The following is a 12,860-nucleotide window of genomic DNA, read 5'->3' as shown; positions in this document are numbered from 1 at the left end:
TCACCATCACCGAGTCCAAGAAGCTAAACTCTGTGGAACCTGCATCGTTGATATTCATTTAAGCCTCGGATGGTTGAGTCTTCCTAACCAGGCCTTTGAAGGAGGGACTGCTTCAGGCTGACATTTCAGCTATTCATCAGTCTGTGAGGAAGCAGTGACGTTAACGGGACAAAGTGTCCCGAGGTTTGAAACAAAAAGCAGACGTCCTCCAACAGATGATGAATAAGTGCTGTTTCATTTGAAGAGCAGAGGGACGTGGCGGCTGCTCAGCCCTTCTCAGAGTTTGCTAAATGCCCCGAGATGAGTGTAAGAAAGGCCTCCACATGTGTTTGTATTTAATGTCTGCAGGTATGAGTATTTGTGTGTTTGTGAGTGAGTCTAAAGTGTCGCCAGGTATGTATGTCTTGGTGAGTATGTAGGAGGTTTGCATGTCTGTGTGTGTGCGTGTGTGTGTGTGTGTCTTTATAATTTTTTTCTGTCTGCATAAAGTTCTTTTGTTTCGTTGGTGCATTTGTTTGCCATTGTTGTCTATGTGTAAGTGTGCTCCTTAACTGCATCGCCTTGTTTTGACGCGCTGCTCCCTGCTGCTCTCTCATTCCAGTGTTGAGTGTTGGCGAGGGGGGCTACTGGGAGGGGACGGTCAGAGGCCGCACAGGCTGGTTCCCCTCCGACTGTGTGGAGGAGGTGGTGCTGCGGAGCCAGGACAACCGATCAGGTGATTGCTACCGACAGCACCTCTCACATTTTACTAGTGTTTTAGACTCAGCTTGCCGTATACTCATCAGAAGCTTCAACCATAGGTTAGAACAGTGGTTCCCAAACTTATTTAGCCGCGCACCCCCTTCTATGTCCCGACCATGTCGACGCACCCCCCCCCCCACATCGGGGCATGGCTCTATATATATATATATCAGATGTCAAGCTAAACAGACAGGGTTAAAAAAAATTCCCCATCACTTTCATTTTTTAAATAGTAATTAATAAACATTCGATACCATTACAATTTCCTTTGATTTCATTTTAAATAAATATTTAGAGTGCCCAGGTAGCACAAAAAGAATGCAATTTAACGTTTTTCTTAAAGTAGGAACGTTTAACCTGTGCGGCCAGAGCGCTCTCCTTCCTTCTGCTCTGCGTAAACCTGAGCTGATCACCTACTTGTGAGTAATCAAATGTCAACAGAGGACAAGATATAGCCACGATGTTCACTTTTACCTCAGACCAACTTATTGCTGTTTTATGGTGTGGCTGAATCTGCGATCCGCTGCCACGCTGACTGGAACAACAAATGCTGCAGTAACAGGACTTGTGGTCAGGTTCATGAGGAGTCACTGGCTGGAGCGGACCCGACTCATCCCAGAAGCTAATATCTTAATTTGACCTTGAATGAAAAATAACCTCTTAAAAGTTTTTATCGTGGTGGAGGCAGCACTCATTTCTGCCTTCAGTCTGACGGCGCGCCGGAGTTAAAGCAGCGTGTGCGCTTATTGAATCTGTGTGTGTGTGTGTGTGCGCACGCGCGCGCGGCACAGCCGCTCAAGTCACCGCGTCTTGCGCTATTTAAACCAATGTTGTAAAATGACTTCTGCCCAGCCCAGATGTGCTCACTTGTGCACCCGTGAGCCGTGGTTCAGCTGGAACTCGTCTGACCTCTGACAGACGCACTCTGAACTTCAGATCTTCAGCGCGATGTTAATAGCCTGAATGGGAATCATTTCTTGTTATTTAGTTACATCCACAATGTTCTGTGTGTGAGGTTTACAACGTCAGAACACCTGCATGAGACAGGTGTTAATTACAATCTGCCAGAATGATTCGCCACCTTCAGATTTCTCCAACACCGTTAAAAATGATCAAATACGGAACATATCGGCGTGCGCAGGCCAGAGTGCTGAAGCTCGGCGCATTGTTATTATGAAGCTAGGGCACATGTGGCGGACACGCGCAAAAATATACTTGTTTTCAACTACATTTATTGTGCCCACTTACTTTTTCTTTGGCCCACCCACAAATGAGTTTCTACGCTAATGGTGACATATGACAGACTTCTCTGAGCTCCGCAGCCATTACACTTTTCACCTCGCGCACCCCCTAGCGGCAGCTCGCACACCCCCGGGGGTGCGCGCACCACACTTTGGGAATCCCTGGGTTAGAAACATAAAATGATCCATACTAGAAATGAAGTTTTTGGTATTTGCTTTAACAGGCAAAGCAGCTTTATTTGTACAGCGCACAAGTGTCGAACTCTGGTCCTCGAGGGCCGCTATCCAACATGATTTAGTGTTTACCCTGTTTCAGCACAGCTGATTTCAATCAGCAGGCGATTAACAGGCTTCTGGAGAGCTTGATGAGCCGCTGCTCAGGTGAATCAACTGTGTTGGAACAGGGAAAGGTAAATGGTAAAGGACCTGTATTTGATATAGCGCCTTCTAGAGTCCTGGAGCCCCCCGAGGCGCTTTACAACACAGTCATTCATTCATCCATTCACACACTGATGGTGATGAGCTACAATGTAGCCACAGCCGCCCTGGGGCGCACTGACAGAGGCGAGGCTGCCGAGCACTGGCGCCACCGGTCCCTCCGACCACCACCAGCAGGCAAGGTGGGTCAAGTGTCTTGCCCAAGAACACAACGACAGCGGGGCTCGAACCTGCAACCTTCTGATTACGGGGCGAGCACTTAACTCCTGTGCCACCGTCGCCCACAAGGAATCAACAGAAAGAGGCAGGATACTGACGCTCGAGGACTAGAGTTTGACACCCCTGGTATAGCACAATCACACACAGAGGCAATTCAAGAATAGCATGAGCATTAAAATCAGTGTGATCAAAATACACAAATAAATTTAGCTTAAATTAAAAATAAAATGTCATTTCAGACTTAAGAATCAGAAAAAAGACTAAGTTAAAGCCATACTTTGCTACTTTTCTATGTTTTAAAGTTATTTTTTGAGCCAGTATGTGATCAAATGACCCTTTATAGGATCAAAGAAATATCATTCAGACCCCCCACCGCCCTCTGTGGCCAGAAAAACGAATTTGCAACTTCAGAGTTGCAAATGGCTAAAAATGGGATCAAAACGTGACACACACGACAGGTTAAAGCATTACAGCCTGCCTGTTACCCTTTAGCGGTGGGAAATAATGATTATTATGTTATTTCATTTTATCTACTTAAACCAATAATCTAACATTAATCATTTAAATGTAACAGACATAGTCATGGTGTTAACATCCTGTTATGGTTTTACAGAGAGTCGTGGAGAACGAGCCAAAAGATTGTTCCGCCATTACACCGTGGGATCGTACGACAGCTTTGACGCACCAACGTAAGAACAGCTGAATTCTGTTTTCCCACCTTCCCGCAGGAGAGCTTTAACACTGCTGTGAGTGAAAGTTGTGAAGGAAAGACATTAGCGCTGGTTGTGCTGGGCGGCTCCGTTGGTTGAGCTTTTGCAGTTTCCAGTGACGGCGTACACCCGTTAGCAAAAACTCCCTCAGAGGGACAGAAGTGACTTGCTACATTTCCTAAACAAGCCAGAGGTTGGTTGTTTATCCTCTTTTGCTCCCAGTCATGATTTTGGTGTTTTCGCCTTTTCTTTCACAAATGGGTCATTTAGTGTGTCGTCGTGTGTCTGAGACGTTCAGATGTCTCCCACTGATACGCTGTCCTTCTAGGAGAAGTTGGCACTTTTCACAGAAGGTTATAAAACTATTTGTTTGTTGTTTTCCTCCTTAACTCAACACCTCTGTGCTCTCTCTCCGTTGTAACTAACACCCAGTGGAGTCCATCAAAGCTTTAAAGTGTAGGTGTGTGCACGTTTTCTTCGAGCAGCAGAGTCGTTATGAGCCCTGTTGCTGTTGTCCCCGCTGACGTCTCACAGCACGAGACGCTGAGGTCACAGCATAGTGGTGCCTCTAATACCAGAAGTGTTTTTAATCTGGACACTAAAGCACTTTGGGGTTCTTGAACTGAGAAAGAGACACTCAAGCTGCCCGATTATTGTAACATTCAGCTGATGTACTGTATCCTGTTCCGGTAACGGTACGTAACAGTTTACTGTCGTCGGAGCAGGACTTGTCTGGAGATAAGGGTCTGCGCTGAAGAGCGCGATGGGACTGGTTCGTCCTCTCAGTGGGAGTTGGATTGAAACCGACAGCCCTGTGACTCTGCTGCTCAGCTGTTAGTTCCCAGCACATGTTAGCAGTGAGTTTGCTTGTGGGCCATCGTACCGTAAACATGCGCCCAGAAAAGGTGCTACTTTGGTTTGCGTGAAATGGGTTCCTGCGGGTGATTCATGCAGCAGGATGACAGTGTGTGTGTGTGTGTGTGTGTGTGTGAATGCTCTCCCTCTCCAGACCAGCTTGTTTTAGAGAAGACACCTTCAAGAGGTTTATCAGTCTTTTTGAGTGTTTGGTTTAGTTTTCGTGTACGTACAGTATCTCTCTTTTTTTTGTCTCAAAGGCTTAAAGCTTCAGTGATATTTTTATTTTTTAAACTTGTTGTTCTTTTGAAACAGTCTGATGATTGAGGTTTCTTTTTCTGAACCAGCGGCATAAAATCACCAAATGATTACAGCTCTCCGTGACCGCAGAATCTAAGGTAATATGCATTACTTAGTCATGAGACCGGTGACCAATAATCCCCGAGCAGCAGCTCAGGTCGCTGGGCCTTTTCTAAAATGAAATTACCCGTAGTTACCCACCCACCATGACTCCTAAAGCACCCGGTTCTACGCAGTCATTCATTCCTGAAAAGACCATTTCTACTGGAGTACAGCTGAATGTAAATGAAGCCTGTTAGACCTTCTGTAATTGTGATTGTATTGATTATCTGAGAAGGAGTAGCTAAGCAAAAATAAACTGCCTGTTGTAGTTTTTCCCTCAAAGCAAAAATAAACCAACGTTTTGTCAGCATCTTTTAGATGTGCTGCGGCATCTATATGCAAATAAAAAACTTTCACTCTAACCAGTTATAAACACACCCCAGAGTGAACACTTTTGTAGCAGTCACACATTTGCAGTGCTGCTTTTACTGTTTTTGTCACTTAAATGTAAAGAGAAAACAAATTCCTGTATCAAAGAAAAATAAACTGACTCTATGCAAAAAATACCCCCCCCCCCCCCTTGTTAAGCCATGAATCAACTGTTATTAATCACAATACCCGATTACTACCACACCTGTAGAATTAAGAGATTGCTTTAATGGAACCCGTCTCACAGCCAGAAGGTGTCATGATCCACCCCGGCCTCCCTGACTGTGTCTCTTCTGCCTTGATTACCCTTATTGTTCTCACCTGTCCCTCACTGCTCTGCCCATGTGTTCCTGATTCCCTTGTGTATTTATACCTCCCTCCGTGTTCCTGGTCAAGTCTTTGTGTTCCTGGTTAGGTCTTCGAGTGTGTTCCTGGTCAAGTCAAGTGTTCCAGTCAAGTGTTCCAGTCAAGTCTTCCAGTCAAGCCAAGTGTTCCAGTCAAGTCAAGTGTTCCAGTCAAGTGTTCGAGTCTGAGTTTCCTGGTCAAGTCTTTGTGTTCCTGGTTAAGTCTTCGAGTGTGTTCCAGTCAAGTCAAGTGTTCCAGTCAAGTCAAGTGTTCCAGTCAAGTCAAGTGTTCGAGTCTGAGTTTCCTGGTCCCAAGTGTTCGAGTTTCCTGGTTCGTCCCAAGTCAAGTCTTCAAGTCCGAGTTTCCTGGTCCGAGCTCGAGAGACCCTTCGTGGGTCGGAGTTGTGCCGCCTGATCCCAGAGGCCCCTGCTCCGCAGCCCCGGACTGAGTCCTTTGTTCCCTGGTCACGTCTTCTGTGTTCCCTGGTCATGTGTACCCGAGTCTAGTCTTCGTTCGTTCCCGAGTCTCCTGTGCTATGTGGCTTGTGGGCATCTGGTATCCGCCCCTTAAGGGGGGGGGGGGGGGGGTACTGTCATGATCCACCCCAGCCTCCCTGACTGTGTCTCTCCTGCCTTGATTACCCTTATTGTTCTCACCTGTCCCTCATTGCTCTGCCCATGTGTTCCTGATTCCCTTGTGTATTTATACCTCCCTCCTTGTTGCTGTCTTCGTCGGATCATTGTCGTTTTGTGCGTGTTTGTTTGTCCTGTCGCTCCCGTTCTACAATTAAATCATTTTTATTTTTTCATCCGTTGCCTGCTCTTCTGCCTCCTGAAACCCACCACCACACATGGTCTGCCACCTCCACCCGCAGAACATGACAGAAGGAGGCCACAAGATCTCAAAAAGCAACATGACAGGAACTAAAGAATTCAGAACAACATCTAATGTGCTCTAAAAGCCTAAAGGTTAAGCTTAAGGTCAGAGGTCATGATCCAACAATAAAAAAGTGATGGGGCTATAACTGACACCATGGGAGATTCCATCTGTTGATCCAAAGCTACACAAAGGCCTTTCTCATGTTTTCCAAAAACATCTTGACCCTTAAGCTTAATGGGGGGGAACTTTTCTATGAACTAATGAGATAAACGTTGAACTTTACAGAAGGGAGTGAATCGCTCTATCTGGACTTAAACTAACTAAATGGCAGCAGTTAAACATGGTGGTGGCAGTGTGATGGTCCAGGGCTGCCTCTCTCCTTCATTAAATGCTGTAACTGATGCAACCATGAAATCCGCTCTCTAATAAATTATCCTGAAAAAGATGGTCTGACCTTTGACCTTAAATAGGCTGTTCATGGAAACTCTCCAATGTGGCTAAATATAAGCAATTCTGCAAAGGAGAATGGAAGAACATTCTTACAGAGATGTAAGAGACTCATTACCAGTTCTAACAAACAGTTGACTGCACTGGTAACCTAATTACTAATCATTACATTTAGGGGTTGATAACTTTTTCACAGAGACTCAGGTTGGTTTGGTAGATTTTTACATCCATCCATTTTCATCCACTTATCTGGAGTCAGATCACGAGGGCAGTATCCTAAGCAGGGAGGCCCAGACTTCCCTCTCCCCAGCCACTTGGGTCAGCTCCTCCGGGGGAATCCTAAGGCGTTCCCTGGCCAGCCAACAGACATATTTCATTTCAGCGTGTCCTGGGTCTTCCTTTAGGCCTCCCCCCAATTGGACGTGCCCGGAAAACCTCACCAGGGAGGCGTCCACAAGGCATCCTGACCAGATGCCTGAGCCACCTCAACTGGCTCCTCGCGATGTGGAGGAGCAGTGGGTTTACTCTACTCTGCCACTTATATCCTGATCTCTTTCGGTCATTACCCAAAGATTGTGACCAAAGATGAGGTTAGGAAAGACCAAATGGTAATTCGAGAGCTTTGCTTTCCAGCTCAGCTCTCTCTTCACCACGGCAGACCAGCACAACGCCCACAGTAGTGATGTAGCACCAACCTGCTTATCAACCTCATGCTCTATCTTTCCCTCACTCATGAACAAGACTCCTCCACTTGAGGCAGGACCTCATCCCTGACCTGGAACACGGCCACCAAAACAATTCCCCTCAACACTTTTGCTTGTTGACAAAGGGCAGCCTTGGCGGAGTCCAACTCTCACTGGGAACGAGCCTGACTTACTGCCGCCAATGCGGATCAAGCTCTGACACTGGTCATACAGGGACCTAACAGCCCGTATCAGAGGGCCTGGTACCCCGTACTCCCGAAGTACCCCCCACAGGGCCCAACGAGGGACACGGTCAAACACCTTCTCCAAATCCACCAAACACATGTAGATTGGTTGGGCAAACTCCCATGTACCCTCCAGGACCCCCCTAAGGGTTTAGAGCTGGTCCAGTGTTCCACGGCCAGCATGAAAACCACATTGCTCCTCCTGAATCCGATGTTCGACCTTCCTCTCCAGAACCCCTGAATAGACCTTACCAGGGAGGCTCAGGAGTATGATCCCCTTGTAGTTGGAACACATCATGTGGCACCCTGTTTCTATGCAGCGGGACCACCACCCCGGTCTGCCAATCCAGTGGAACTGCCAAAGATGTCCACGCATTATTGCAGAGCTGTGTCAGCCAACACTGGCCAACGACATCCAGAGTCTTAAGGAACTCTGGGTGGGTCTCATCCACCCCCAGAGCCTTCCCACTGAGGAGCTCCATGACCACCCGATCCGCATTCCGCTTGGACTACCGGTACCTATCAGCTGCTTCTGGAGTCCCACAGGCCAAAAAGACCCGATAAGACTCTTTCTTTCTTTCTTTCTTTCTTTCTTTCTTTCTTTCTTTCTTTCTTTCTTTCTTTCTTTCTTTCTTTCTCTTAGATTTTTGCCCCCTCACTAAATGAATAGTAATGCGAAAACTGTATTTTTCTGTTAGAGATAGACGTTGGGTCGATATTTATCATTTTTTATATTCAGGCATCAGCTGAAAGTCCTCTTTATTAAAGCAGATTTCATGTTGGGCACATCTGTAGACAGCTCAGTTCTGCAGCTGAATCTGATAAAAAATCGGCATCACGCATCGGCCGTTGTCTGACCATGACCTCTACATATCAACATCGGTGTTGGCCATCAATAAACCCACATCAGTTGATTTTAATTTAATATTTACTCAGACTTTATTTGTCTGATGGTGATTTTTTTCTTTGCCAATCTCAAACATCTAAATGTAACAAAAAGGCAAAAACAAAATACATTTGTGAGGGGAAAACACTTTTCTCACAACACTGTACATGTCCGTGCACCCAGCAGCTCTTAAAGTCTTGTTGCAGCGTGGATGTGGCTCAGAATGTTTGTTTGGACAAGCAGGCAGACATGGCTGACTCAGATGCACCCTCACACGAGCCAACTTCATCGTTTTGTATTTCACCAACTCCTCTGTTCATCTCTTCATATTTGGCCTCCTACTCTGGCCTTTTCTGTATCCCTCACTTGTCTATTCATCATGGCGTAGCGAACCCCCCCTGTACTTTTTAATTTTCTTTCTATCACCTTCACCTCCCTGCGGTGTCTCCATCTGGAGGTCAGGCAGTGAAGGGCACTCAAGGAGGAGAGAAGGATTGCAGAAAGATAGAAGAGCTTTAATGGGCAAAGGAATGGATCCTGATCATTTTTAATCGATGAGGATGGGCATTATTATTTTGCCCATTCTAAGACGCAGCAGAAATGATGCGATAGAGTCATTTTTTCAGAGATATGTCGGAAAACTCTGACTTGTAGTGTAACAGATTTTAAAATTATTGTTAGTAATTATGTATTTATTTTGTATTAATATTGTTTAACAGAGTGAATGTAATCATTTTTGTTGTATTTTATTTTGAAAACGGAAGCTGCATGCTCCTCTGTTTCCTTTCAACCACCGTAGCTTCCCATTTTTCACAAAGCAGTCGCGCCTTGTGAGGGAGCTACTAATGCTGTTGCTGCCAGAAGACGTTTTCAGAGTGTTGTAATGACTTCTGCAGGAAATAAACATTGGAGAACCAAATTTCTGGGTGTCTTCTATGCTATGGACAGTTACAGTAGCACCACGCTGTTTCCACAACATCTGACTTGATTTCTTTTATTTTTGGTTAAAACTTCCATTAGAAAAACACACAAGTGTCAAAGAGTCAATGTTTCATTTTGTCCGTGGTATAATAAACACAAGCACAAGAGCAGAAGAGGAGACGTTAGGTGAACATGCAGATGAACATGAACACATGATCTTGTGGGCCCTCTGTCAACATTTGCTCCACCCAGCACAGCTTTCTCTCTTTGTCATCACACAAGCATGCACTCGTGATCACAGCGGTGTAGCCTGCCGAGCAGGGAGGAAAACAGAACGGGTGAGACATGAGGAAAGCATTCGTCCTTGAAGGCAGGAGGGACTCAAGAGGATGACAGAACGAAAGAGAAAATGTAGCGAGGCAATGGTTAGGGGTGGTGGTGGTGGTGGTGGTGGGGTGATGGAGGAGGGTTTTGACGTACGTGGAAGGAAGCTCTGACGGAGTGATGATGTGAGTACCTTTTAAAGAGAAGCAGGACTCCTCCTCCACTACTGCCTTCACCCTCTCATCTCCCAGCTGTTTTTCTGTCCTCTCTCCTCCTCCTGCCTCCATCCAAACCCCTTCTTTCCCTCGCTCTGCCCTCTCATTCATGCTTTGTTTACAGCAAACGACCAGGAGGTGTATGTGTATGTGTGCGTGCGCACGCGCGTGTGTGTTTTCAGAGCCTGGGAAAATGAAATGGGTGAAGTTAGCTTGTTTTATTCTTTCCTCCCTCTTTGGTACAGCTCGGTTACAAATATCTTCACTTTCATTCAGCAGTTTTACTTATGTGATGTCAGAGGATGACACCTTTTTGCGGTGCAGTTTACCAACGGAGAGATGACATGTAAAAACTCAAAAGCTATATGTTAGTCAACACTGTTTTGACAAACCTTCTCCGTCTTAAGGCTTTGGTTTTACGGGCTTGAATTTTTAAAACAATGTTCATCACTTCCTGTTTGGCAAACTTCATTTACAGTCACCTGTCACAACTTCCCACCCTCTTGTTGCCAGGGGAGACAGGTGTAGATGGACAGGAAAATGCAGATTGATTACACAGAAGCTGTATTTTCAAGGTTTAATGCAGTCTGATTGGTGAGCAGTTGGTAGCTGCTGATTTTATGTTTGAGTCAAACTAGGATTTAGTTAATTATGCATGATTTTTATTTTGCATTAGGATGAAAATTCTGTTTAGGCAGTTTACGCAACATCTTCTAAGGAAATGAATAATGTCTTTTGAGGTTTGCTATGAGCTTTGTCATGTTACTGATCTTGTTTTTGATAACCCAAAGTATGGTATGCCCTTTTGGTAAATGACTTAATTCAAACAAGTCGTCGTTGTTTGAGTTCGTTTGTTCTTCTGACACAAATTAGATTAATCTATGAATTGCCATGTGTTCCAAAAGTTCTAGACAAAAATATGACATTTGACTGCATGACTGGCTCTGGTGGAACACTTTTCTGTTCTTGTGATGGGACTGATTGTGTTGGCTGCTGTAAAGGACTTGCTGCAACTCTATCTTGGTTTAATCAGATGTCTATTGATGCTTTGGTCCATAAATGTGGTTTTAAAAGACATTAGATCCTGTCCTACACTGAAAAGATGAAAATCCTTTTTGTTCAAGTTACTTGAACAAATTAGTTACTATGGAACAGATTTCCCAGCATGCTGCGCTCTTTCTAAATGCTAACTGAAAAGGATGGTGGTACAGAGAGGTTCAAAAAGCAGTCGGCAGTGTCTTCAACTAGAATAACACCTATGAAAATCACAGGGAGCATGTCCAGAATGGTCTAGACAGACAAAAGCACACACACCCAAGCCCCAAGCTCAGATCATCCAAATAAAACTCCATAAAGTGAACAAAAGACAATTATTCTGACATCATTCAAATTTAGTTACTTTAGTCTATAAAAATCATGTTGAATCAACATGATTTTTTAAATTTGTTTCCTCTGAATAAAGTACTTTGATTTGATGAGAGTTAATAAGTAGAAGGAAAGAGAAATATTCTTGTTAAACAAATTTTAATCATGTGGAACCGATGCATTAAATAAAATCACGACTCCAAAGTGTCAGCGTAGTCCGGCCTTCAGTGGAACACGTCACACCGTCTGGTTCTAAAGTTGCATCGCTGCTGAGCTGAGCTGAAACCACTTATATGACTGCTGGTTGTAATTTAGCTTAATGGATACGCAAACTTTTTTTTTCCCTAATGATAAAATAGTCATGTGAAAATATAATAATATCTTTTCAGCCATCTGATTACCCCATCCACTAATGCTGTGTAAATAACTAGATAGTTAACTCATCTTGGTTGTATATCTTTTCATAAATGGAAAATACGAATATTATTGAAGAAATAAAATGTGTTTTCTATAAATAAATTTAAAATGTGAAGGAATCACAGCAAATGGAAGACAAGAGTGAGGAAAGGTGCATTGATTACACGACTGCTGCTGGATCTGCATTGTGCAAGGCTGTACAAATGTTTTACACGTGGGATTTCACCAATGGAAATTTTTTCAGCAATTCACAACTCAGAATGGAAACAAATTAAGTGAAGGAGCCATGTTTTACTTCGGAAATAGCATTCAGTCTTATACGTTAACTAGCATGAATAACTATGGATTATAGTCATTATCAATAACAGACACCGCTTTACACGAGTCTTAAAGGTCTCGTACTCTGAGGAAGTGTGTAAAACGTGTTCTTTTTGAAATACAGTTGGCCACTCTGAGTTTCACATGCATACTGAACATAAACATCTTCAACTCCTATTTCCTGTGTTAGCCACAGAAAGGGGTTATGACGAGGAGATGGTAGGGTCAGAAAAAGCCATTCACTTCTACATCACAGGGACAATTTGTATTAATAGACTCACTCACCTTGGCCTGTGACTATCATGCAATCTGCTGGGTTTCTTATGTAGGAAACTGTTTACTGATTGGCAAACGGAACTAGTGGAATGCTTACTATGTGAAGTGCCTTGAGACGACTCTTGTCGTGATTTGGCGCTATATAAATACATTGAATTGAATTATGGAAGGCTCTATTGATTTGGCAGCCAGGAGAGAAGAGAGCTGGTCTTGGCTGGTAGACGCTAACCGTTAGCATTAGCAACTCCTTCTTTGGGCTTGTGTTGCTTGTGGAGATAAATCATCAACGTTACATTTTTTACCCAAGAAAATATGTTTTGCAGTTGTCTGAATGTCTTTAATAAAGACAGAGGAGATACAATTGCATATCATAAATATTAATGAGTAAGACATGTAATCCTAGTGTTTTCTGCTCCTCACTCTTCTGACTAACTTCCACTTGCTGAAATAGGAGTGCCAGAGAATTTTTTTCCACAAAGAACAACTGACAAGGTATTCATTCTTGCTAGATCTACCGCACATGTATTGAAAACAGTATGAGAGCTTTACAACTGGATGAGAAAT

The 12,860-nt window shown here is 44.2% G+C and overlaps 1 protein-coding gene across 1 annotated transcript in view; it reads left to right on the top strand.

The window, feature by feature from the left end:
- shank1 (SH3 and multiple ankyrin repeat domains 1) overlaps positions 1-12,860 on the top strand; it is a 128,420-nt gene that overhangs the window by 81,810 nt on the left and 33,750 nt on the right. Inside the window, exons 14-15 of the mRNA XM_070551406.1 lie at positions 602-715; positions 3,253-3,328. Coding sequence (XP_070407507.1) covers positions 602-715; positions 3,253-3,328 — 190 coding nt within the window. The remainder of the gene's footprint in view (positions 1-601; positions 716-3,252; positions 3,329-12,860) is intronic.

This window comes from Nothobranchius furzeri, chromosome 5 (assembly GCF_043380555.1).
Source record: "Nothobranchius furzeri strain GRZ-AD chromosome 5, NfurGRZ-RIMD1, whole genome shotgun sequence".
NCBI classification, from domain to species: Eukaryota; Metazoa; Chordata; class Actinopteri; order Cyprinodontiformes; family Nothobranchiidae; genus Nothobranchius; species Nothobranchius furzeri.
The sequence above is the reverse complement of the archived record's forward strand: the minus strand, read 5'-3'. Positions and strand labels throughout refer to the sequence as shown.